Here is a 27,510-nt window from a genome sequence, read left to right on the forward strand (position 1 = left end):
CCCCAAGGCAGCCCCAGAAGCAGCCGGTCAGCCGGGCTGTCCAAACCCTGTTATCCCATTTTGGTCCCGGGGCACTGGAGCAGGAGTGGGAGCGAGCAGGATTCCCATTCCCACACCCAGTAAAGGGGGGGGCAGTTGTTTTTGGGGTGACAGTGCAGGTTTGTGGCCGATGCCCCATCCCGGTGCCGCTCGTGTCCCACATCCCTTCTGGAAAGATGGAAACCCCAAGGGTTTGGGTCGGAATTCCCCTTCTGCAGCGGGGAGGAGATAACGGGATTGTTCCAGCGGGGATAACGGGATCGGGATCGTTCCGGCACCGCTTCCCAAGGACACGCCAGCCCAGGAGCCCAAACAGCTCCGGCTGCCCCAAGGACACGGCCCCGGAGCCGCTTTCCCAGCTGGAATTATCTGGACACGGCTCAAGGCTCCGGCTTTGGGGACAACCCCCCCATCCCAGCGCCATCCCTGATCCCTCCTTGTTCCGCCCCAAAATCCCGGTCTGCCCCTGCCTGACCCCAAGGACACTCGGGAGAGAGCTGAGTGAGTTTTCCAATGTTTTATTTGTGTTTCGAGATTACAGAGTCTTTATTGCTGATCTAATACAATCACTCAGACATTAATATTTAAAACATCCTTTTGAAATGTTACGGCTGCAACGTTTTCGTTTCCTCACTGCTGATGACGGGTTTTGTCTTATTATCTCTAAAATTCAGAACAGAATTAATTTCCTTTATATGATTTTGCTGGTGTTACCTAAAATCTCCTTTTTTTCCTAAGTCTTGAAAAATGTGTTACATTTAAAAAAAAAAAAAAAGATAAAAGAAACCAAACCCCATTACACGTTTAATTTAGAGATGATCATAAGATATGATTCCAGGTTGATTAGGAAAAAAGCCAAGCGAGCCAAAAAGCTTTTACAGGAGAAGCAGAACATGGAGAAGAGCTTTAAAAATCGAGGTGGGAAAAGCCAGTTGGGATTTTAGTATTAATATATATATATATATTTTTATTTTTTTTCCCTTCCTATCTACCTGGAAGATAAAAGGGGGGTTGAAACTGGGCATGAAGGGATCCGGGGCTGTGCAGAGCTCTGGGGATGAGAGGGGTTGGGACGAAAGGGCCTTTTCCAGGGGAAAGTGGCTGTGGTTGGGTTGGGATTCCTGTTCTTCCCAAAGCTGCTCTGCCCCGGTGACCCCAGGGCCGCATCTCACCTGGGCCAGGAGCAGCTCCCACGCTCCCAGAGAACAGCGGGGCTGGCACAGACCAGGATCCAGCTCGGGGAGAAAGACCTGGCTGTGGCATTTCAAACAGCTCAGGGGATTCTTCCCAGAAAAAAAATTTCTCAGGATCTGGGTAAAATGAACGAGCAGAGAGAATTTCAAGTCTGTGGTTAGCGATCAGTCTACGCGGAAGCTTCTCAAAGCCTGAAGGTCTCCTCAAGGCCTTCTCAAAGCCCTGACGCCTTCCCAAGGTCTCTTCAAGGTTTTTTCAAGGTTTCTTCAAGGTCTTCTCAAGGTTTTCCTTCCTGATTTTGAGAGATTTCGAGAAGAATCTTGGAATAAGATGACACATGGGAACTTTTGCTCTGGAGATGAGCGACTTGTGGCCAACCTGACTCCAAATCTCCCGAGAGCCATGGGAAGCACTTGAGGCCGTAATTCCTCCGTTTTCTCTTCCTTGTGCGTGAACAAGCTGCCACAAAAAAGTTCTCCATGATGGCAAAGAAGCCCAGGAGGACAAAACACGGATCTGCAGTCGATGAGAGACTTTGGGAACCAAAGAGGGAGGACAAAGGCTTCTGTGCTCACGGGGCTGGGCAGTTTCATTTTAGAAGGATCACGTTGTTCCCCATGTGAGGGACAGAGGTGACTCCGGTCAGACACTTGGAAAGTCACCTTGGTACGGGTCATGCTGTCCTGTGCTCAGGTGGGACATCCTGGCATCAAACAGGGAACTCTGGCAAATTTATTCTCCATCGGCTCTGACACATCGAGATTTGAGGTGACCGAAGGGTTTTAGTGACGCTGAACTCTCCCCTCGCACAGAATCCGTGGGGGTCGCTCCGGCGGACGTCTCATACATTCCAAAGGGCATTTCCAGATTCATACAAACACGACCAGAAAATAAAACTCCGAACATTTCCAATGAGGACTGAAATTTGGCTGGAGAAGGACCTGGGTCCTCCCAGCCGGGCGGCCGGCGAGCTCTGCTTGGCGTGGGAAGAGCCGCCGGGCGCGTGAGCAGCATCGGTGGGCGAGGCCCTTCCAGCAGCCGGGGCTGCTGTGGCCCCGCCGGGAACACGACTTTGGTTCATCCAGAGAGGTTGGCACTCGACGACAGCAGCAGGAAAACGCCGCGGGGCCGTGGCTGGGGGAGCGGCGCCGGCTCCTCGGGGCTCTCCGCGGCCGGCGCTGACCCTCGGGCGCAGCTCCGGGCGGTGCTAAGGCGAGGTTCCCCGGCTGGGCACGGCCCTGGGCACTTCCAGGGCACACGGAGAGGCTTCTCCAGACAGATTCCCGAGGCGGCTCCCGGCTGGGCGGCAGCGCCTGGAGCAGACGGGGATTTTGGCTTCCCCGGCTGCCAGGATCATCCGGTGCCGCCGGAGAAGAGCTGGGGTGTGGAGGAAACCAAAAGCAACTCCCGGGCCGGGTCCCGCCGTGCGCGGGGGTGAGCAGGGATAAGGGACTATTCCACGGCTCGATTCCAGCAGCTTCCTCCTCGCCTTGCCCGTCCTCCCAGCCCCGAAAAAGAACGAACCCAAAGAGAAAAATGAAAAGAACGGAAAGAAAATCCAGCGTCTCCCAGTCCCGTGGCAGGACGAACACCGGTGGCAGAGGCCACATGAACAGTATTCTAATTTAATAAATAAATAACCTAAAACACACTGTCGACTATGGCAGCAAGCCCGGCTCTAGCGTGGGAAGCTTGCTTTGAAGGTTTCATCCTGTACAGTAGTTGAGAAAGACTCGGGTGCTTGTTGCTGCTCCTCGCGATTCTCCGGGATGCGGCGGCGGCAGGAACTCAGTATCTGGGAAGGGAAATCGGGGCTTTGGTCAGTGGGGAAGGGATGAGGAGCTGCCCCGGCATCGCCATGGTGGGTTTTGGGAGGGGGAGACGCCGAGGACAGAAATGGTTGAGGAAGGGACTCGGTTCTCACGGGAAGTTGGAGGGGTCGCGGCTCCCCCTCAGTGCAGGGAATTCCTGGAGATCCTCAACGGATCCCGACCTCTCCGTGCATGGGACAAACCTCACTCCTCAGAAACCAGGACAGACCCCAAAACCAGGGATAAACCTCACTCCTCACACGCCAGGACAGACCCCAAAACCAGGGACAAACCTCGCTCCTCACAAGCCAGGACACACCAAAACCTGGGACAAACCTCGCTCCTCACAACCAGGACACACCAAAACCTGGGACAAACCTCGCTCCTCACAACCAGGACACACCAAAACCTGGGACAAACCTCACTCCTCACAAGCCAGGACACACCAAAACCTGGGACAAACCTCACTCCTCACAAGCCAGGACACACCAAAACCAGGGACAAACCTCGCTCCTCACAAGGCTGGGCCATGCCAAGACCAAAATCAGACACAGAGAACTGAACCAGAGGGAATTCCTCCATGGCCACAGGAAAGCACCAGGACTTTGCAAGGAAAAAAGCTGAGGATCTGGGAAAACCCGGTAATCCCCAAACTGGGAGTGTTCTGGTGCTCTCTGCCTGCCAAGAAAATCCCTTTTCCTGCAGAAAAAACCCTCCCAAGCAGATCCACGTTTGCGCAAAGCCACTTCATTTTCATGCTGGAAATTCACAGCAGTGCTGGCTAAAAACTGTGGAAAGGGAAGCGATCCAGAGGCTCCCATTGAAAATTACTATTTTGGGGATCTGCCCAGGCCGTGCTGGGAGAGGAGCCGCGGAGCTGAGCCCGTGGGAGTAGCCCTGGGGCCGAGCCCGCTCTGTGCCACCTCATCCTCCGTCAAACTTTAAAAATAAAGCTGCCACCGAGCCGGTGGCACGGCGCTGGCATCTGCCACGTCTGGGTGACAGCTGCTGCCTCGCACAAAGGGCTCCTGTCCTGCCAAGCGCTCCCGTCACGGCTCCGGCAGCGCCAGCCCTTCCGTGTCTGCACGGCACCGAGCAGAGAGAGCCCTCGGAATCCTCTCGGGGATGGGCAGGGTTGGACCCCGGCCCCTCTGACCCCACGGGCGGCCCCAACACCGGGGCTGGGGGGAGAGGGCGGGGAGGCACCGGGGAAGGATGGGGAGGGCACCTGGGAGGAGAAGGTTGGGAGGGCACTGGGAGAGGGCTTGGGAGGGCAGCAGGAGGAGCAGAGGGCTGGGAGGGCAGCAGGAGGAGGAGAAGGTTGGGAGGCACCGGGAGAGGGTGGGGAGGGCACTGGGAGAGAGTGGGGAGGGCACCAGGATGGCAGAGCTGGGAGAGGAGGTTGGGAGGGCACTGGGAGGAGCAGAGGGCTGGGAGGGCACCTGGGAGGAGAAGGCTGGGAGGGCAGCAGGAGAAGCCTGCGAGGGCAGCAGGAGGAGCAGAGGCCTGCGAGGGCAGCAGGACAGGGCTGGGAGGGCACCAGGAGAAGGTTGAGAGGGCACCAGGAGAGGGCTGGGAGGGCACCTGTAGTAGTTGGGTTTGAAGGGTCCGTTCTTGTTGAGCCCCAGGTACTTGGCCTGCTCGTCCGTCAGCTCCGTCAGGTGCGCGTCGAAGGTGGGCAGGTGCAGGCTGGCCACGTACTCGTCTGGGGGAAAGGAGCCCAGGCCTCGTCACAACAGGCCAGGGGGACCACAGGGAGGTCACAACAGGCCAGGGGGCCACCAGGAGGTCACAACAGGCCAGGGGGCCACAGCGAGTGCCCCGGGCTGAGGCAGAACCCAGCTGACATCTCTGGCAGGGGTCACCTCACCCCAAGATCAGGACAAGCCACCCCTGCCTCAAAATTCCCACCAAAAAGCCCATTTTGGAGGCCAGGTGTGCTCGGGGGGGCTGTGTCCTCGGGAAGGGGCTCTGCTGGGGGAGGCCCCCCGGGACACCCCCTGCCCTGGGAGGCTCCCCCTGCTCTCCACAGGTGGGGCAGAGCCCAGAGCCAGAGGAAAGGAGCTGCTGGAAGCCCCTGAGCTGGCCCAGGGCCATCTCTGAACTGTGACAGTGACACAGCTCGGCTCAGGGTCACCTCTGAACTGGGACAGCGACATGACCCATCCTAGGGCCACCTCCCAGCTGTGACAGTGACACCACCCAGCCCAGGGCCACCCCCCAGCTGTGACAGTGACACCACCCAGCCCGGGGCCACCTCCCAGCCCAGCCCAGCAGCCGGGAGGGGAAGGCAGCAGGAAGGTCGTTACCCATTTTTTTGGGCAGCAAGTACACGTCCTGCTTGTAGCGGCCCTCGGGAGCGTTGTAGAGCTCTATCAGAGCCAGGGCCTGTGGAGAGGACACTCGGGTCAGTGGCTGCTGTCCCTCAGGGCAGGGCCTGCTCCCGGGCCAGCACGAGCCCCCCTCACCTGCGTGGTGGCCGTGATGGACAGGACGAAGGTGGGGACGGTGGAGCAGCTCAGGTTCAGCAGGCGGCCCTGGGAAGCAGAATCTGGTGGTTAACAGGGCACCAAAGGCAGTTTGTGACCCCACAGGAGGGACAGGAACCGTGTCCCAGCTGTCATCGGGGGGTGGCTGCCCTTAGGGAGTGGAAATCTGCCTGTGGGAGATACCCTGGAGTGGGGGAAATTAAAACAGGGGAGCTTTTCTTCATCCCAGGAGCTCAGAGGGAATTTCTGGCTCTGCACAACTCCCTGCCAGGAGGGGACAGCCGGGGGGGATTTGGGATCTTATCCCAGGGAACAGGGACAGGAGGAGAGGGAACGGCCTCAGGATGGGCCAGGGGAGGCTCAGGGTGGGCAGCAGCAGGAATTTCCCCATGGGAAGGGCGGCCCTGGAAGTGCCCAGGGAGGTTTGGAGTGCCCATCCCTGCAGGGATTTCCAAGCCCTGTGGATGTGCCACTTGGGGGGGACGTGGTGGCTTTGGCAGGGCTGGGAACGACTCCGTGGTCTCAGAGGCGTTTTCCAGCCTCAACGATTCCATGAGCCAAATTCCATGAGCCAGAGGGATCCCTCAGCTGCAATTCCTGCTGCTCCTCTCACCTCTGCCAGCAGCACGATCCTCTTCCCGTCGGGCCAGATGACATGATCCACCTGGGACCTCACCCGCTCCCAGGTGAGCTCGGGCGTGCGCAGGCTGGCCTGGAAAACGTCGCGGCCGGAAAGGGATTTTCACCTCAGGAAAGGGATGGGAAGAGGCAGCGATCCCCCGGATCCCACCCCAATCCCACACCGCTGACGCCTCCGTGATTCGTGACCTGGTTTTATAATCTCAACACATCAAACACCACCACTGCCTGCCCAAGCTCTGCTGAGGAGGATTCACGGTCACCAGCTGGAGCCTGGTGCCTGCAGCCGCTCCTTCCAGCCCAGAAAACGCCTCCAAACCCACGGGAATTCTCTGGAATTCTCCAGGTGAGGCTCCCCTGGTTTTTTTGCTCATCCCCAAGCACAGGTGAGCAGATTTTGGGATTCCTGACGGTGCCGACCCGGGCTGGAGGATTCCCAAATCCCGAGGGAAGGGCGGGGCTCGGGGTGCCGGGTGTCCCTTCCCTCATCCTTTGGGATCCAGGAGGGACTGGGACACGGCAGAGACACGGGGAGTGGATTTTACCTCCTGCAGGGGCTTCCTCAGGACAGACAGAGCTGCTGCTGGGTCCCCAAAACATCATCACCCCAAACGCTGTCACCCCAAAACACCTTCACCCCAAACATTGTCTCCCCAAAACACCTTCACCCCAAACATTGTCACCCCAAATGCTGTCACCCCAAAACACCTTCACCCCAAACATCATCACCCCAAACGCTGTCACCCCAAAACACCTTCACCCCAAACATTGTCACCCCAAAACACCTTCACCCCATTGTCACCCCAAAACACCTTCACCCCAAACATCATCACCCCAAACGCTGTCACCCCAAAACACCTTCACCCCAAACATTGTCACCCCAAAACACCTTCACCCCAAACATCATCACCCCAAACGCTGTCACCCCAAAACACCTTCACCCCAAACATTGTCACCCCAAACACTGTCACCCCACAACACCTTCACCCCAAACATTGTCACCCCAAACGCTGTCACCCCAAAACACCTTCACCCCCAAACACTGTCACCCCAAAACACCTTCACCCCAAACATTGTCACCCCAAAACATCGTCACCCCAAAACACCATTGTCCCAAAACGCTGTCAGTCCCAAACACCATCACCCCAAAAATGTCAGTCCCAAACACAATCGCCCAAAACACTATTGCCCCAGAATGCTGTCAGTCCCAAACACTGTCACCCCAAACACTGTCACCCCAAACATTGTCACCCAAAACACCGTCACCTCAAACACTGTCACCCCAAAATGCTGTCAGTCCCAAACACCATCACCCTAAAATGCCGTCACCCCCAAAACGCCGTCACCCCCAAAATGCTGTCACCCCCAAAATGCTGTCACCCCAAAACGCTGTCACCCCAGAATGCTGTCAGTCCCAAACACCATCACCCCAAACACCATCATCCCAAAAATGTCAGTCCGAAACACTGTCACCGCAAAATGCTGTCAGTCCCAAACATCATCACCCCAAAACACCATCACCCCTAAACACCATCACCCCAAAACACTGTCACCCCAAACATTGTCACCCCAAAACACTGTCACCTCAAACGCTTTCACCCCAAAACAGTCACCCCAAAATGCTGTCAGTCTCAAACACCATCACTCTAAAACACCGTCACCCCCAAAACGCTGTCACCCCAGAATGCTGTCAGTCCCAAACACCGTCACCCCAAACACCATGGCCCCAAAAATGTCAGTCTGAAACACCATTGCCCCAAAATGCTGTCAGTCCCAAACATCATCACCCTAAAACGCCATCACCCCCAAAATGCTATCACCCCAAAACGCTGTCAGTCCCAAACACCATCAGCCCAAAACACTGTCACCTCAAACACTGTCACCCCAAACATTTTCACCCAAAACATTGTCACCCCAAAACACTGTCACCTCAAACACTTTCACCCCAAAACAGTCACCCCAAAATGCTGTCAGTCTGAAACACCATTGCCCCAAACACCATCACCCCAAAACGCTGTCAGTCCAAAACACCATCACCCAAAACACCATTCCCCCAAAAATGTCAGTCTGAAACACCATTGCCCCAAACCCTGTCACCCCAAACTGTGTCACCCCAAACCCCATCACCCTAAAACAGTCACCCCAAACCCGTCACCCCAACCCCGTGCCCCCAGGCCCTGCTGTCAGCCGCGCTCACCACGTCGATCTCGGTGTTGGAGTGCCCCATGTTGCAGACGATGCAGCTGTTCTTCATCCTGTCCAGGTGTTCCCTGGTCACCACGTTCTTGTTCCCTGCCCAAAATCCCGGATAAATGCCCCGCCCTGCCCCTTTGGGGCCCGTTTTGGGGTGTGAACCCTGATTTCCCGGCCTCCTGTCCCCGCACCTGTGCAGGTGATGACGATGTCGACCTGTCTGATGACCTCGTTGAGCTTCACCAGCCGGAATCCGTCCATGCTGAGAGGAAAAATGGGGAAAAAGTGAGCCCAGATCCCAATTTTGACTTCCTGAAGGGCCACGGAGCTGTTGGGAGTTTCTGGAGGATTTGGGACATTTGGGAGGAGAAGTGAGGAGGGATTCTGGGGGTTCCCGGTGTCCTGTCAAACCTCAATTCTCGACCCTGACGGGTTTATTTGGAGCTGTTCCTCCTGCAAGGAACATCCAGGAGCTCTGGATCCGCTCAGAATCCAGCTTGGGATGGATCCAGAGCATCCTAAAAAACTCCCCAAAGCTGCAGGTGCCTCTCAACAACCCCCAAATCCTTTCTGAGGCACCTGCAGAACCTTCAGAGGTGCTGAGCCCTTCCCAGCAAGGCCAGCTCAGGGATAATGAGGGGTTTTTTTTGGGATTTGTTGACAATCCTTCCCAGAGCTCCTTCCTGTGCCTCTCACAAGCGGCAAAATCACAGTTACTAAAAAAAAAAGGTAATTTTTTTTCTTTTTCTGCTGCTTGTCCCCATTTCCTGAGTTTTTTTCTCCTCTCACTGCCAGCTCCTCCTGAGAGGGGCCCCGTGCTGCTGCTGCCTTGTGCAGGGAAAAGGGATTGCTGGAAATGCCCAAAAAAGTTCATCAGCTCTGCTAATTAGAGCTTGTTAATCCTCTCACCACACCAACCCAGTGAGGAGTGAGAGTGTGGGGGGCTCTGGGTGTTTTTGGGATCCTCAGGATGCGTGCGGAGGGATCGAGGTCGGATCTCGGGGGGGGGTCAGCGTTTTTTGGGGTGTCCTGGTGCCAGGGAGGGCTCTGGGAGGGGTGAGGGGGGCACAGGAGCCCAAACGCCCCTGGGGCGAGGTGTGGGCACAGCCCTGGGAGCAGCTCCATCCCGAAATCCCTGCAACGCACATCCCTGAACTCCTGGGATAAACTGGGAGATGTTGTAGGGCAGAGCCCTTCACTGGGATGGGATGGGATGGGATGGGATGGGATCCATGGGATGGGATGGGATGGGATGGGATGGGATGGGATGGGATCCATGGGATGGGATGGGATGGGATGGGATGGGATGGGATGGGATGGGATGGGATGGGATGGGATCCATGGGATGGGATGGGATGGGATGGGATGGGATGGGATCCATGGGATGGGATGGGATGGGATGGGATCCATGGGATGGGATGGGATCCATGGGATGGGATCCATGGGATGGGATGGGATGGGATGGGATGGGATGGGATGGGATCCATGGGATGGGATGGGATCCATGGGATGGGATGGGATGGGATGGGATGGGATGGGATCCATGGGATGGGATGGGATGGGATCCATGGGATGGGATGGGATCCATGGGATGGGATGAGAGAATGGATATCTGAGATGGGATGGGTGGGATGGGATAGGATGGGATAATCTGGGAGATGTTTTAGGGCAGGGCCCCTTTCCTGAGATGGGATGGGATGAGATGGGAGGATGGATATCTGAGATGGGATGGGATAATCCAGGAGATGTTTTAGGACAAGACCCCTTTCCCAGCCCCAGTTCAGAGCTGTGGCCACAGGGATCCCCTGCCCTTTTCCTCGGCATCCCTTTGGGAACCGAGCGGGCTCCAGCTGCGGTTTTCCCGGGAAACGGAGAATTCCAGGGGGGATGAGCCCTTACCAGGCCTGGAGGGCGCAGATGGGGTCGATCTCGGTGACGTAGACGATGGAGCCCATGGCCTTGAGGGCAGCACAGCAGCCCTTCCCCACCTGCAGCAGGGACGGAGAGCGGCTGAGCTCGCAATTCCCAAGGGATGCACAACCCCAGGAGACTCTTCCCAGCCCCTTCCCAGCCCTCTGGAGGGATTGAACCCCATTTCTGTGCGTGAAACCCCTGGGTTTGGAGCAATCTGAGGTTTAGGCCTGGCTTAGGGAAGAGAGGCACTAAAACCTCCCAGGTTTTGGTGCCAGGGATTTTTTTTTCCCCTCAAAACATCCCAAGGTCCGGAATGCACCACAACAGGAGATTCCAAAGATCCCAGGGGAAGCTCCAGAGCCTCCTGGAGCCTTTGCCCCACTCAGGAAGCTTTAGGGGTAATTAACCTTGGAGGGTTAATGAGCTGCCCAGCACAGGCAGTGCAGGGAATCCAAGATAAACGACTAAAAATTCCCAAAAATGTGATTACAGCAGGAAAAACAGACCCATTGCAGCTTAAAATTAATAAAAGTTTAAATTAAAATTTAAAAAAATCGCAGTAGAGCACCCACAGCAACTGCTGTGAACTGGTTCTGAGAAAAACTGGGAAAAGGGGAATATTCCCACATGGAGAGAGGGTGGGTGAAGGGATAAATCAAGATTAATTTTGTCTTGAGCGCACTGGAATGCCCAGAACATCTGCAGAACCTCTGATTTTAGTAAAATCAGATTAAATAGAATATTAAAATTATACAAATATGTTTTGTATCAATATCCAGGTATGCTGATATCCAGATATTAAAGATATTCTGAATATTTAATATATTTTTTTTTGAAGATTCAGTTTTGGCATCTCTTGAATAACAAAGAAATGAAGAAAACTTTCAGGTTTTTGGCCAACTCCTGAGGTTTGGAGGGTGCTGAAGGTGCAGAGCGAAGACCCTGAGGGTGGAGAAAGCTGTGCTGATTTTACACACGGAATTCCCGGTGGGAAAAGGGGGAAAATTGGGGAAAAATTGGGAAAACGGAGTCCCTTACCTCCCCATAGCCACAAACCACCACCTGCTTCCCTCCAAACATCATATCCGTTGTTCTCTTCAGGCTGAGGAAAAAGGAGAACCACAATTAAAGGTCAGAATTCCAGCCCAGCCCCAAGAGCTGCTCCAAGGATGGATCCACAGCTGGATCCTGCATCCCTGAAATTCCAGGGGAAGAGAAAAACCAAAAAGCACCTAAAAATTCCCTTTTCCACTTGGAAAATTTCCTTTTCCTTCTTTCTTTCTTCCAACAAAGAGGATGGAATTTGGCTTTGGAGCCCTTTTTTTTTTGTTGTTGTTGTTGATTTTTATTTGTTTGCCCTTTGTTTTGCAACTCCCAAAATCTGGAAAATCCTCCCCAAAAGGACTTTAGACTGGATTTTTGTTGTCCCTCGAGGAAGAGCCCCAGGAGCTGCAGGGGAGGGGGAGCTCCTTGCCAGAATCCCAGAGCTTTTCCCAAACCTTCCCCTGGTTTCCTTCTGCTCCCTCCCTGAGCGTGTCCTACATTCCAGGCTATTTTTAGCTCTGGAATAAATAGGTTAGCGGTGCAGGGAAGGTGAAATTCCCTCATTTTTTCCATGGGAATTCAGCTAAAAACCCACAGCAGCTCTAAGGCACCTCTGCTCTCATCAGCCCTGACCCCGTCTTCAGCTCCTGGGCCAAATCCCAATTCACCCCTCGAGGTGTTTCCACAGAATTCCAGGATTTTTTTGGGTTGGAAAGGACCTCAAATCCCATCCCATCCCATCCCATCCCATCCCATCCCATCCCATCCCATCCCATCCCATCCCATCCCATCCCATCCCATCCCATCCCATCCCATCCCATCCCATCCCATCCCATGGACACTTCCCATTATCCCAGGCTGCTCCAAGCAGCCCCATCCAGCCTGGCCTCGGATATTTCCAGGGATGGATCAGCCAGAGCTTCTCTGGGAATTCCATTCCCGTATTTCCCATGGTTATTCCCATCACTGCTCCCTGTTCCTTGGATCAAATTCCTTGGATTGTGCCACAAACAATGTCACAACAAGGACAAAACCTGTCCCAGCCCCACTGGGCCGGAATTTGGGGCTGGAAGGACACGGACACCCAATTCCATGAAAAGAAAGGGATAAAGAGGGGAAGGAGGAAGGGCAGGAATGTTGAGTCACACACGGGACACGGGCGGATTTTATCCCAAGGGGAGGGACAGGACAGGAATTCTGACGGAAGGAAGGATTTCCTTCTCCTCTGACACACGGATTGAGCCGAGATGATCCAAAGGCAGCAGAGCAGAGCTCTGTGGGAATTCCTGTGGGAATTCCTCCCTGTTCCCTGTGGGAATTCATTCCAGTTCCCTGTGGGAATTCCTTCCCATTCCCAGTGTGAATTCCTCCCTGTTCTCAGTGGGAATTCCTCCCCATTCCAGGTGGGAATTCCCCCCGTTCCCAGTGGGAATTCCTTCCTGTTCTCAGTGGGAATTCTTCCCCATTCCCAGTGGGAATTCCTCCTTGTTCCCTGAGGGAATTACTCCCCATTCCCAGTGGGAATTCCTGTGGGAATTCCTTCCAGTTCCCAGTGGGAATTCCTCCTTGTTCCCTGTGGGAATTCCTTCCAGTTACCAGTGGGAATTCCCTCTGTTCCCAGTGTGAATTCCTCCCCATTCCCGGTGTGAATTCCTCCCCGTTCCCACTGGGAATTCCCCCCGCCCCCCGCCCCGTGTGAATTCCTGCCATTCCCGCTGGGAATTCCGCCGTTCCCTGCGGGAGCCCCACGCACCCATCCAGGATGGATTCCCGGCAGCAGTACAGGTTGTCGAACTTCTGCTTGGTGACGGAGTCGTTGACGTTCATGGCTGGCACGCAGAGCTTCCCCGCCTTGGAGAGCTGGTACAGCCTGGCACAGACACACGGCATTATCCACCGGGAATCCATCCCCAGAATCCCAGAATTCGGGCTGGAAAGGGCCTCAAACATCCTGGGGACACTGGATTCTGTCCCGGTGTCCAGCCTGGCCTCGGACATTCCCGGGATGCAGGGGCAGCCACAGCTGCTCTGGGAGTTCCAGCCCAGACCCTGCCCACCCTCATTCCTTCCCAAAATCCCACCCCCATCTCCCATTTCCCAGTGGGAAGCTTTCCCTGGCTCCTGCCCCTCCAGGCCTTTCCCAAAAATTCCATCTCTCCTGGAGCCCCTTCAGGCCCTGGAATGTTCTGGAAGCTCTCCCTGGATTCCCTTCTCCAGCATCCCCCTGCTCCCAGCTCCAGGCCCAGCCTGGACTCCCCAGAGCTGCAAAATCACTAAAAATGAGTCTGAAAATCCTGTCCCTGCTCCAGCCCTTGGGAAGGAGAACCTGCCTCTGGAAATCTTCCCACACTGGGATTTCAGATCCTAAAAATATCATCAGTCCTTCTCCTGCCCCCACTGGTGCAGACCCAGAGCCACTTCCCAGCTCCAACATTTCATTTCCCTGTTCCTGGCCCAGCTCTGAGCCCTTCCCAAAGCAAGAACACAGCACAAAGCTGCTGCTCTCCTCAGCTCCTGGAATTCCATGGAATTAACGGGATTCATTCCATGGAAAAGCTCCTTGGACACCTCCCAAATCCCAGAGCTGCTCCTGCCAGGGACTGAGGGATTTCACTCGCTCATCTCTGAGGTTCTCCCTTCCCCAAAAAACGACTCCGTTCCTCTTCCCAAGTTCTTCCCATGGATTTAGGTCAGGGCTGTGCTCTCGGCTTCCTCCTCAGCCTCTCCATCTTCCATCTCCTCCCACCCCACAGGTGGAGAAGCACACCTGGACACCCTCCCACCCACAGGAGGGGCTCCTGCTCCTCCTCGGGAATTCAGAGCAATTCCAGGTGTCCTGCTGGGGATGGGAAGCAGTTTCCATGGAAAGCCAGGCCTGGGCTGAGGGAAAAGCAGAGCCCAGGTGCTGGAGGGTTGGGTTTTATCCCAAACTTCTCCGTCCCATTACCTGTGGACCCCGGTCACGCTCTCCTCCACAATGCCCTTGATCTTCTTGAACATGTTGGGATATTTCTTGTAGATCCAGTGGGTGAGATCTCCCCCGTCATCCAGGATCTGGAATAAAACCAGCCACAGTCACCTGGGGCAGCCACGGAGCCACTGCTGGAATGAAAACGTTGGAGGTAAGCGAGGAGCCCTCTGGAAAACTGCCTTGGGAAGGGCAGACAGGAAAACAACTCCCAGGAACCTCAGAATTCCAGGGAAAAGAGATGTCCAAGAGTTTGGTGAGTTTCACGTGTATGGGAACACCTGGAATGGCACCCGGGGAAGGTGCTGGGCTCACAGGGATCCCCTGAAGAAGAAAAGGCACGAGAAAAGCAAAAATCCCAAATGTGGATTTTGCCAAGTCCTGGCTCCAGGAGGCCCCGGTGGCCCAGGAAAGGTGGGAAGTGTGAGAACCCTGCTGGATTCCAGAGAAAACATGGAGCAGATGTCACCCAGGGCAGGGGAAGCAGCCAGGGGCTGTCCAGGGTGAAAGCACAGCAGCTATCATCATCCTCAGAGTCACCATCATCATCATCATCGTCATTATCACCATCGTTGTCATCCTCATCATCATCACCATCATCATTGTCATCATTATCATCATTGTCATCATCCTCATCATCATCACCATCGTCATCATTATCATCATTGTCATTATCATCGTTATCATCATCATCACCATCATCACCATCACCATCATCGTCATCATCACCATCACCATCACCATCATCGTCATCATCATCATAACTATCATCACCATCATTGTCATCCTCATCATCATCACCATCATCATCATTATCATCATTGTCATTATCATCGTTATCATCATCATCATCACCATCATCGCCATCACCATCATGGTCATCATCACCATCACCATCACCATCATCATCATAACCATCATCACCATCATTGTCATCCTCATCATCATCACCATTACCACCATCATCATCATCACCATCATCATCATTGTCATCCTCATCATCATCCTCCTCATCCTCGTATATTCCCTACACCGATGTCAAAGACTTCTCACTACTTCATCATCATCATCATCTTCATCCTCTTCTTTGCACATTCCCTACTCCAATGCAAGGAATTCCGACTGCATCATCATCATCATCATCATCATCATCATCATCCTCATCATCCTCATCCTCACTGTTGCATATTCCATGCACTGATGTCAAAGACTTCTCACTGCATCATTGTCCTCCTCCTTCTCCTCCTTCTCCTCCTTCTCCTCCTCCTCCTCCTCCTCCTCCTCCTCCTCCACCATCCAGGGACACAGAATTCCTTGGAAACACCGTGTTCTGTTCCCACCTCTCTCCAGAATCTTGGAATCACTGGAATTTCCGCCGTGGTGAGCACCAGGGAGCAGCTGCTCCTCCAGAACACCCGGGAAGCAGCGGGTGTCCTGCCAGAGCTGAGCAGGAATCTCCAGGGAATCCATTCCCGGCTCCGTGTCCCATCCATGGAACTGGGAGCTCTCCTGGGCCAGCCAGGGAGGAATTCAGAATTCCCAGTCTCCCAGGACATCTTCAATCCATTAATCCCTGTTCAACGGAGCACTTTATCCCTTTTCCAAGAGAGAATCCAGCCCTCGGCAGGTTCCCCTTTCCTGGAGAAGGGAATTTCCTGGGAAAGGAATTCTCCTTTCCTGGGAGAGCAAGGGATGGAAACCCCACCAAGGAGATCCCTGGAGGGGCTGGGATTTGCTGGGAGGCACCCCCAGACATCCAACAGCCCATCCCATATTCCTGCACTTTTCCCAGCTTTTTGCAGGCTGTTTGGCCTCATTCCTGGTCTTCCAGGCAGGGATTTTTGGGAAAAAAAACCCACTTTATTTAAGATGGAAGTAATTTTTCCCAGAGAAAAGCTGGAGCTTCTCTCCTGCCTCTCTCAGCCCTTCCAATGTTTTCTCCAGCAGAAAATCCCTGGAGAGGCTCTTCCATGAAGGAAACCTCACAGATTCCATATTTTTCAAGGAAAAATACCCCCTTTTTTTCCTGAACCACTCCTGTCCAGAAGGAGCCCTCCCCTGAAGCTCAGAATTCCCAGAGCCCACCCAATGAAGGATTCCTGGAATGGGAATGGCTCGATTTCCAAGGAACAAGGAGAAATTGTGGGAAAAATGAGGCACAGAATTCCCAGAGCAGCTGTGGCTGCCCCTGGATCCCTGGAATGTTCAAGGCCGGGCTGGATGGGGCTTGGAGAACCCTGGCATAATGGGAGGTGTCCCTGTGGAATTCATGGGATTGAAGATCCTTCCCAACCCAAACCATTCCATAATTCCATGGCTTTAAGATCCTTCTCACACCCTGCTCCTCACCCAGCATCCTATTTCTTATCTCCAAAACCATGGATCTCCCAAATCCAGCAAAATCTCTGGGAACAGATCCAAGCTCCTGGTGCTCCCTCAATCATTTCCATGCTCCGGGAGCAGGTCTAAAAATAGTCCCAGAATGAAGAAAACAAAAAATCCGCATTTTCTGGGACGCCGGCTCCTTCCAAAAGTGACATTTTGGATGGAAAATTATTCCTCAAAGAGCTGCTCTCGTGTCTAGACTCAGTCTGATACCTCGGGGGTGGATTTTTTGGACATTCCTGGTTCTTTTTAAAGGTGACAGCGACTGGAAGGGACAAAAATCCCACCTCAAATGAGCCAATATTGGCAAAAACCCAACTCAGATCCGCGTTTCCACCTTTGATTACTCCTCATATTTAAATCAGGAGCTCCAGGGCTCCAAAATTTTTGGGAAATGTGATGAAAACAGCACATCTGAGAACTGAAAATGATTCTGCTTGCCCCATTCCGGGTTCTCTGTTTTCCCTGGAAACAAGGGCAGGATAAAAAGGGAGTTGGGGTACCTGAGGTTTGTGTGGTTTAAAGTGTTGAAATCAGGGAAAAATCTGGGCTTTGTTCCCAAAAATCACCTCAAGCAAAGGTGAGAATTTAAGGGTGAAAAACTCTTCTCAAAAAACACTGTTTTGGAGCCATTTTTAGCACTTTGAACTGCAGCAAGACGCTCTGAAATCAAACTAAACACCCCAAAAAACTGCATGAAGGCAGCTGGTTTTGGAAGCAGCGAAACAAAACCCCGTTTGGTGAGATCCAGGAGATTTTTTAGCTGCTCTTCCCTCCTTTTCCTCCTCTCCAGGTGGGAATTTTCCAGGCGTTTCCCAACTCACCATGTTGGGCTGCCAGCCCTCGACGTTGACGCAGCGGTCGATGCACCACCAGAAATCGTCCTCGGATTCGCCCTTCCAGGCAAACACAGGGAATCCTGGCCAGGGAGGGAGGGGTTAATGCAGGAAAATCCCTTGGGAATCAGCTCTTGGATACTGAGTTATTAATTAATGTGTTAATTTCTTTGGATGTGTTGAGTTATTACTCGGCTTCAGCCAGCGAGAGCCGCGGTGGGTTTGGCTTCTTCTGCAGTCCCGGAGCTCCAGGTGAAATCCCTGGATTTATCCAGGTGAAATCCCTGAATTTATCCAGGTAAAATCCCTGGATGTATCCAGGTGAAACCCCTGGATGTATCCAGGTGAAATCCCTGGATGTATCCAGGTGAAATCCCTGGATGTATCCAGGTGAAATCCCTGGATGTATCCAGGTGAAATTCCTGGAATCAGTCAGGTAAAACCCCTGGATTTATCCAGGTAAAATCCCAGGCCTCACTCAGGTAAAATCCCTGGATTTGTCCAGGTAAAATCCTTGCATTTACACAGGTGAAATCCTTGGATTTATCCAGGTAAAACCTCTGGATTTATCCAGTTAAATCCCTGGATTTATCCAGATAAAATCCCTGGATTTACCCAGGTAAAATCCCAGGCCTTTTCCAGGTAAAATCCTTGGCCCTGCCCAGGAAAAAACTCTGGATTTATCCAGGTAAAATACCTGGATTTATCCACTCCTGAATTTACTCAGATAAAATGCCAGGCCTCACTCAGGTAAAATCCCTGGATTTGTCCTGGTAAAATCCCTGGATTTATCCAGGTAAAATCCTTGACCTTACTCATGTAAAATCCCTGGATTTATCCAGTTAAAATTCCTGGTCTTACACAGGAAAAATCCCTGGATTTATCCAGGTAAAATTCCTGGTTTTACACAGGAAAAATCCCTGGATTTATCCAGGTAAAATCCTTGGCCTCATCCAGGTAAATCTGATTTTTCCCAGTTAAATCCCTGACTGTATCCAGGTAAAATCCCTGGCTTTTCCCAGGTAAAATCCCTGGTTTTATCCGGGTAAAAACCCTTGCTCTTGTCCGGGTAAAATCCCTGGATTTACCCAGGTAAAATCCCTGGATTTACCCAGGAAAAATCCCTGGTTTTAGGGAAAACCCCTGGATTTTCCCAGATAAAACCCGTGGACACACCCAGGATTTTTCAGTTCCACTGAATTTCTTTGGGAATTCCATTCCCCCCAAAATTCTCCCTTTCACCCAAGTTATGCCCCAAATGATGGAATTTAAACCCAATTTAGCTTCGTTTCTTTGAGCAAAGCAACTTCCAGCTTCAGCTCATCAAAGGACATTTTTACCAAGGATTTGACCTGGGTAAGTCCAGGAAAAATAAACATTCCAGGATTTCCAGAGCTTTGGAAAAGGTTGGTTTTTGTGCTGTAGCTTTATTCTAAACTGAAGAGAATAAAGGGGAAAAACTCTGAGAGGTGATAAACGATGGGGCAGGGAAAATTCCCTGTAAAAGGCAGGTGGAATTCCTTAAAAAATCCTGGAGGAATTCCTTTCAAGATCCTGGAGGAATTCCCTATAAAATCCTGGAAAAATTCCCTATAAAATCTAGGAGGAATTCCCTATAAAATCCTGGAAAAAATACCCTATAAAATCCTGGAGAAATTCCTTATAAAATCCAGGAAAAATTCTCTACAAAGTGCAGGAGAAATTTCCTATAAAATTCAGGAAAAATTCCCTATAAAATGCAGGAGAAATTCCCTATAAAATCCAAGGGGAATTGCTTATAAAATCTAGGAAAAATTCCCTAAAAATCCTGGGGAAATTCCCTATAAAATCTAGGAAAAATTCCTCATAAAATGCAAAAGCAATTTCCTATAAAATCCAGGAGAAATAACATGCAGGGAAAATTTCCTATAAAATCCAGGAGAAATTCCCTATAAAAACCTGGAGGAATTCCCTATAAAATGCAGGAGAAATTCCTTATAAAATGCAGGAAAAATTCCCTACAAAATGCAGGAAAAATTCCCTACAAAATCCAGGAGAAATTCCTTATAAAATCCAAGAGGAGTTCCCTATAAAATGCAGGAGAAATTCCCTATAAAATCCAGGAAAAATTCCCTATAAAATGCAGGAGGAATTCCCTATAAAATCCAGGAGAAATCCCTTATAAAATCCACAAAAATTCCCTATAAAATCCTGGAAAAAATCCCTATAAAATCCAAGAAGAGTTGCTTATAAAATCCAGGAAAAATTCCCTATAAAATCCAGGAGAAACTCCCTATAAAATCCAGGAGGAATTCCCTATAAAATCACGGAAAAATACCCTATAAAATCCAAGAGGAATTACCTGTAAAATCCAGGAGAAATCCCTTATAAAATCCACAAAAATTCCCTATAAAATCCCGGAAAAACTCCCTTAATATCCAGGAAAAATTCCCTATAAAACCCAGGCGTAATTCCCTATAAAAGCCAGGCATAATTCCCGATGAATTCCAGGGAAGAGGGAGACGTTTCCTACCGCTCTCGGCCAGGGCAGCGGCCACCTCGTTGAGGGTGGAGTAGATGTTGCAGGCGGCCCAGCGGCACTGAGCTCCCAGCGCTCCCAGCGTCTCCATCAGCACCTGCATCCCAAAAAACCACAGGAATCAGCGCGGCCAAATCCCGCCTTTCACCTGGCCTTGCTGGGAAAGCTCCTGCGAGGGCTTAGAGCTGGGCTGGATGCTCTGGGAGGGTCTCCTAAGCTGGGTTTAAGCTGCTGAAAGGTCTCTGAAGTTGGGTTTTAGCTACTGGAGGGTCTCTGAAATTGAGTTTAAGGTTCTGGAGAGGTCTCTGAAGTTGGGTATAAGGTTCTGGAGAGTCTCTGAAATTGAGTTTAAGGTTCTGGAGAGGTCTCTAAAGTTGGGTTTTAGGTTCTGGAGGGTCTCTAAAGTTGGGTTTAAGGTTCTGGGTCTCTGAAGTTATATTTAAGCTTTTGGAGCCTCTGAAGTTGGGTTTAAGCTTCTGGAGAGATCTCTAAAGTTGGGTTTTAGCTACTGGAAAGTCTCTAAAATTTGGTTTAAGGTTCTGGAGAGATCTCTGAAATTGGGTTTGAGGTTCCGTGGGGGTCTCCTAAGTTGGGTTTAAGCTGCTGAAAGGTCTCTGAAATTGGGTTTAAGCTTTTGGAGAGGTCTCTAATGTTGGGTTTAAGATTCTGGAGAGGTCTGGAGAATCCCTCCTCCCTCTGTTCAAGGGAATTCCTCCTCTCCCTGTTTGGGGTCTGGTTTAGGGAATCCCTCCTCTCTCAGGTTTAGGGAAATCTTCCTCTCTCTGTTTGGGGTCTGGCTTAGGGAACCCCTCCTGTGTCAGTTTTAGGGAATCCCTCCTGTGTCAGTTTTAGGGAATCCCTCCTGTGTCAGTTTTAGGGAATCCCTCCTCTCCCTGTTTGGGGTCTGGTTTAGGGAATCCCTACTCTCTCAGGTTTAGGGAAATCTTCCTCTCTCTGTTTGGGGTCTGGCTTAGGGAATCCCTCCTGTGTCAGTTTAAGGGAATCCCTCCTCTCCCTATTTGGGGTCAGTTTTAGGGAACCCCTCCTGTGTCAGTTTTAGGGAATCATTCTCTCCCTATTTGGGGTCAGTTTTAGGGAACCCCTCCTGTGTCAGTTTTAGGGAATCCCTCCTCTCCCTATTTGGGGTCAGTTTTAGGGAATCCCTCCTGTGTCAGTTTTAGGGAATCACTCTCTCCCTATTTGGGGTCAGTTTTAGGGAACCCCTCCTGTGTCAGTTTTAGGGAATCCCTCCTCTCCCTATTTGGGGTCGGTTTTAGGGAATGAGCAGTGGGAATTCCCCGTGTGGGTTCGGGGCCGGGCTCTCACCGCCGTCTGTGCCGTGATGTGAGTGCACCCCACGATCTTGGCCCCGGCCAGAGGCTTCTCCCCCTGAGCTCTCTTCCTCAGAGCCATCAGCGCTGGCATTTCTGCAGGGAAAACGGGAAAAGGAGTCTGGGAATGGGATGGGAAGAGCACAGGAGGAACAGCCACGCCCTGCCTGGAGTTCCCATAAACTCACACAGCTTCGAATCAGCCAAAACCTCAAGAACAAACCCCAAATACATCAAAATGACCCCAAATCCTTCTGGATTTTTGACTGTTATGTTCAAATTCCTGCCTCCAGGTGAGGCCGCAGGAAAATCTGCTTTGGGATTTGCTGATTTACTCCACCTCTCCGATATCCAGCACCTAAATCCTTTTTAGGTGGGTTTATTTTTTAATTTTTATTTTTTTGGAGGTAATTAAACCAAAAATGGTGAAGTTTGTGGGATGGATTTCATCTTTTCTACTGATTTAATAAAATAAGTTTGGCCATAGAATAGTCCTTTAATAGTTGGTTGGAATTACACAGCACAACCCTGTAACTCTTTTCCCACCACCCAAAATCCCACAGAAACGTGCCCAAAATCCCACAGAAGCTTTCTCACTGCCCAAAATCCCACAGAAACTTGCCCAAAATCCCACAGAGGCTTTCCCACCACCCAAAATCCCACAGAAGCTTTCCCACTGCCCAAAATCCCACAGAAGCTTGCCCAAAATCCCACAGAGGTTTTCCCACCACCCAAAATTCCAGAGGCTTTCCCACCACCCAAAATCCCACAGAAATGTGCCCAAAATCCCACAGAAGCTTCTCCACCACCCAAAATCCCACAGAAGCTTGCCCACCACCCAAAATCCCACAGAAATGTGCCCAAAATCCCACAGAAGCTTCTCCACCATCCAAAATCCCACAGAAGCTTGCCCACCACCCAAAATCCCACAGAAGCTTTCCCACCACCCAAAATCCCACAGAAACTTGCCCAAAATCCCACAGAAGCTTTCCCACCACCCAAAATCCCCACCCAAAACCCCACAGAGGCTTTCCCACCACCCAAAATCCCACAGAAGCTTTCCCACCACCCAAAATCCCCCAGAATCTTGCCCAAAATCCCACAGAAGCTTTCCCACCACCCAAAATCCCCACCCAAAACCCCACAGAGGCTTGCCCACCACCCAAAATCCCACAGAAGCTTTCCCACCACCCAAAATCCCCACCCAAAATCCCACAGAAGCTTTCCCACCACCCAAAATCCCACAGAGGTTTTCCCACCACCCAAAATCCCATGGAAGCTTTCCCACCGCCCAAAGCCCCACAGAAACTTTCCCACCGCCCAAAACCCCACGGAAGCTTTCCCATCCCCACAGGAACGGGGTGAGGAAGCCCACAGCACCCTGAGGCTCCCCAGGAGGGGATCTGGGAGAAGGAAGAGCCCCAGAGGAGCAGAAGGAAGGAGCCCCTCTTACCCTGCTCGGCGATCTCGATCTCGCGGCGCCCGAACTCGGCCTGTTTGATGTTCTTCACGCAGAAATCGCTGCTGCCCTTGGAGTTCTTCTGCTGCTTGTCCCGCGGGGAGGTCTCATCGTCGGAGCTGTCCGTGTAGGAGGCAGCTGCAGGGAGCAGAGGAGGTCAGGAATGGGATAAAACATTCCCAAAACCCCCATCACCCACAGGGAAGGGTGTGGATGGCCCACAGAGGGTGTCCATGGGTGGTTTTCCAGCCCAACTCCTTCTGTTCCCAGCTGGGATCTCTCCTTCTCCTCATAAGGATAAATTTCCCAGCTGGATTTACCTGGGATGAATTTTTAGTTCTCATCAACCTCTACTTCAACACCACAGCAGAGGTGATGGGATTGAGCACTGCCCAGTTCCCACACAGGTCATCTCCATGGCCTGCTCCCACCTCCCTTCCCAAAAGTTCTCCCACCTCTCTTCCCAAAAGTTCTCATCAACCTCTCTTCCCAAAAGTTCTCCTGTCTCTCTTCCCCAAAGTTCTCCAACCTCTTTTCCCAAAAGTTCTCCCACCTCTCTTCCCCAAAGTTCTCCTGTCTCTCTTCCCCAAAGTTCTCCAACCTCTTTTCCCCAAAGTTCTCCCACCTCTCTTCCCCAAAGTTCTCCAACCTCTCTTCCCCAAAGTTCTCCAACCTCTCTTCCCCAAAGTTCTCCTGCCTCTCTTCCCAAAATTCAGGCCCCCACATGTCCAAGACATCCCACAAAATGCCTGTTGTGGTTTAGAGCACTTCCAAACCCATTTCAGACCCTATTTCATCCCCAACAGTCTCGGGGAGGGTGTGAGTTGATGATGATCCCATTTTTGTGGGATTCCTGATCCTTGGATTTGCTCCATTTTGGTCTTCCTTCGTAGTGACGGGAGGTTGGAGCTTGGGAGGCTCAGGTGGGATGGTTGGAAGGAGCTTCTCCATCGGGAGGACAACACAAGCCTGGTGTGGATTGGCTGGGGAGCTGCTGGCTCTCCATCCTTGGGGGATTTCGGGAATTGTTTGGAAGGCCGGGGATCACCGGATCCTGCCCTGAGCCCCATGGGATTGGATTAAGGTTCCCTTAAGAGAGGGTGTGGATGAGCTGAATTAATTCCAGGAGCTGTCAATAATTATCTTCTTTCCATATCAGTGTCCTCCAAACTTTTGATTATGGAATTAGACCACGGCAGACACATGGAAGAGCCCCTCGTGGGGTTAGAAATCCCCTTTCCCGTTTATTGTGATTCCGAAAATCCCGCGTACTTAAATAAATAAAATCACATCAATTTCTGGTCTGAGCTGTGATGGATTAACCACCACCTTGGATCAGCTGATCCACGTTTTCCTCTGGAATGTGCCCTTGCTGTGGGAAACCAAACCTCTTCCATCCTTCAGGACAGGCAGCAGCAGCCAGAGCAACGCAATGAGCTCCAGATCCCAGCTCCTCTTTTCCTTCCAGGACCCAAGTGGCCATTCCCTCATGGAATTGTTCTGATCCAAGTCTTTCCAGGTGACCCTTCCACGACCCAAGTGGCCATTCCCTCATTCCTCAAGGAATTGTTCTGATCCAAGTCTTTCCAGGTGACCCTTCCACGACCCAAGTGGCCATTCCCTCATTCCTCATGGAATTGTTCTGATCCAAGTCCTTCCTCTCCAAGTGACCCTTCCAGGACCATTCCCTCATTCCTCATGGAATTGTTCTGATCCAAGTCCTTCCTTTCCAGGTGACACTTCCAGGACCCAAATGGCCATTCCCACATTCCTCATGGAATTGTTCAGATCCAAGTTTTTGCTCTCCAAGTGACCGTTCCAGGACTATTCCCACATTCCTCATGGAATTGCTCTGCTCCAAGTCCTTCCTCTCCAGCTCATGAACAATTACTTGTTCCATCCCAGAGGAATTCCGTGGTGGAACAGCTCCATCCACGATGGTCCTGGTGGAGCTGGCTGATATTTTGGATCGCTGGGAATGATGGTTATGGATACTTCCTTCCACGGGTTCCAGCCAATGGTCATGATTCCCGGTTTCCAGCCCAAATCTGCGCCAGAGGAATGGGGCAGCAGGAAGGGTGGGAGGTTCACACTCCTGGCCTCCAGTGGGGACAGATTCCAACATCCCCTTCACTTATTCCAAGTAAATCAAACAATCTTCTACCCCGATTGGCTCCAGTGACATTTCCACACCCAAAAAACCCCAAAGAAGGAGTTAAACTGGCCATGGGGTTGTGTTTCCTGCAGGACCCAATGAGCTCCACACTTTCCCTCCTGACTCGCAGGAAACGTTTCAAGATTCCAAGGAAAAAACTCCCCGAGAGCCGCCCAGTTCCCGATCCCAGGGAATTAGGAGGGAATTAGGAGGGAATTAGGCACTGCTGGGATTTCTCCCCATCCTCGGCAGGGGGTGAAGGGCAAGTCCCACCCTGCCAGAAACCCCTGAGGGCAGCGGGGCTCCCGCTCCGTTCCCAACCCCGCAGCAGATCCTGAGGGACCAGGAGCCTGGATTAACCACAAGGGGCACCTTATATAAAACCAAACTCTATATCAAGGGCTCCAGGAGGAAGGATTAATTACTTGGAGGAGGAGGATTAGCTCCTTGAAGAGAGTTAATCTGTGTAGAGGTTGCTTTAAAACCAGGGAGTTTTGGTTCTGGGAGTTAAAAGTAATTTTTTTGAACAACAACAAAAAAATCCTGCCTGGAGTCACCTGATTTTCTTAGGCAGGAAGTTTTTTATTATTAAATAAATCTAAAATCTAAAATTATTAAATATATCTAAAATATAGTGTATATATAATTATGATAATTAAATGTATGCTGTTAATTAATATAACAGCAAACCAAATCTCTAAAGGTCAATTTTGCTTTTTTCATTTCTGTAAAATGAAAAAAAAGAATGAAATGAAAGGACTTGTCATTAATTGATGGGACAGTTTCCTAAAAATTTTCTCTGAATTTGATTAATGAGAACTTCCTCCCTGAGCTTGGAATTCTGTGAGCCATGGAAAATGGAAACATAAATTGGATTATTTGTGTTATGTGCTTGTATCTCTGTCCAGAGAGGTTGAGGATTCCACATCCCTGGAAGTGTCCAAGGCTGGAGAAGGCTTGGAGTACCCTGGAGGAGTGGGAGGTGGCAGGGGTAGCACTGGGTGGGCTTTGAGGTCCCTTCCCACCCAAACCATTCCAGAATTCCACCATTTCTGTTATCAATGTATCACTTGCAGATTATTTGGCTCCATGATCCACGTGGGTCTTTTCCAGCTCAGGATATTCCACAATTCCATGGTTTCCAAGAGAATGACATGAAAGCAGCAGCAGCAGGTCTCATGTGACCTCCACCCATGTCCTGCCCCAGCAAAGCCCAGGTCAGAGCCTAAACTCAGCCAAGTCTGGCTTTGCTGATATTTGAGCTGCCTAAACTGGCATCACTAAGGGCAAAAAAGGCCCCAAATAAGGACAAAACTGGTTTATTTCCTGTAAAACCTTCCAAAAATCACAAAACAGCAGCAGGAATTCCAGATATTCCTCTCCTAATTCCACACCCAGAACATGCCCGTGGTGGGTAACAACACTGAGCACTTGGGTTATCCAGGCTGGGCTAACCTAAAAAAATCCTTCTATCCCTTATCCATCCCTTATCTGTCCCTTATCCATCCATCATCCATCCATCCATCATCCATCCACCCACCCATCCATCTATCCATCCATCATCCATCCATCATCCATCCATCCATCCATCCATCCATCATCCATCATCCATCCATCATCCATCTATCCATCCATCCATCCATCATCCATTCATCATCCATCTATCCATCCCATCCATCATCCATCCATCATCCATCCACCATCCATCATCATCCATCCATCCATCCATCATCCATCCATCATCCATCATCCATCATCCATCCATCCATCCATCCATCCATCCATCCATCCATCCATCATCCATCCCTCCATCCATCATCCCTCCATCCATCCATCCATCCATCCCTCCATCCATCCATCCATCCATCCATCCATCATCCATCCCATCCATCCATCATCCATCCATCCATCCATCCATCATCCATCATCCATCCATCCATCCATCCATCCATCCATCATCTATCCACCCACCCATCCATCATCCATCATCCATCCATCATCCATCCATCCATCATCCATCCATCCATCATCCATCCACCCACCCATCATCCATCCATCATCCATCCATCATCCATATCCATCCATCATCCATCCATCCATCCATCCATCCATCCATCCATCCATCCATCATCCATCCACCCACCCATCCATCATCCATCCATCATCCATCCATCCATCATCCATCCATCCATCATCCATCCACCCACCCATCCATCATCCATCCATCCATCCATCATCCATCCATCATCCATCCATCCATCATCCATCCATCCATCATCCATATCCATCCATCCATCATCCGTCCATCCATCCATCCATCCATCCATCCATCCATCCATCCATCCATCATCCATCCATCATCCATCCATCCATCATCCATCCATCCATCATCCATCCATCATCCATCCATCCATCATCCATCCATCCATCCATCCATCATCCATATCCATCCATCCATCCATCCATCATCCATCCATCATCCATCCATCCATCCATCCACCCACCCATCCATCCATCTATCCATCCATCATCCAT

General features: G+C 51.4%; 1 protein-coding gene across 2 annotated transcripts in view; it reads right to left on the reverse strand.

Annotated features, from left to right (window-relative positions):
• Positions 1-2,890: 2,890 nt before the first annotated feature.
• Positions 2,891-27,510, reverse strand: part of AHCYL2 (adenosylhomocysteinase like 2) — a 73,252-nt gene continuing 48,632 nt past the window's right edge. For both annotated transcript variants that reach the window (XM_014261635.2, XM_088055064.1), the window contains exons 3-17: positions 22,815-22,958; positions 21,357-21,457; positions 20,025-20,127; positions 17,501-17,595; positions 14,271-14,377; positions 13,077-13,193; positions 11,318-11,381; positions 10,265-10,353; positions 8,557-8,627; positions 8,370-8,464; positions 6,147-6,245; positions 5,513-5,581; positions 5,354-5,432; positions 4,629-4,749; positions 2,891-3,028 (exon numbers count right to left, since the gene is read on the reverse strand). In XM_014261635.2, the coding sequence (XP_014117110.2) occupies positions 3,022-3,028; positions 4,629-4,749; positions 5,354-5,432; positions 5,513-5,581; positions 6,147-6,245; positions 8,370-8,464; positions 8,557-8,627; positions 10,265-10,353; positions 11,318-11,381; positions 13,077-13,193; positions 14,271-14,377; positions 17,501-17,595; positions 20,025-20,127; positions 21,357-21,457; positions 22,815-22,958 (1,361 nt within the window). In that variant the 3' untranslated portion in view covers positions 2,891-3,021. The remainder of the gene's footprint in view (positions 3,029-4,628; positions 4,750-5,353; positions 5,433-5,512; positions 5,582-6,146; positions 6,246-8,369; positions 8,465-8,556; positions 8,628-10,264; positions 10,354-11,317; positions 11,382-13,076; positions 13,194-14,270; positions 14,378-17,500; positions 17,596-20,024; positions 20,128-21,356; positions 21,458-22,814; positions 22,959-27,510) is intronic.

The sequence above is a fragment of the Pseudopodoces humilis genome, chromosome 5, assembly GCF_049639895.1.
Source record: "Pseudopodoces humilis isolate 2021_Gansu_Grassland_sample_001 chromosome 5, ASM4963989v1, whole genome shotgun sequence".
Classification (NCBI taxonomy): domain Eukaryota; kingdom Metazoa; phylum Chordata; class Aves; order Passeriformes; family Paridae; genus Pseudopodoces; species Pseudopodoces humilis.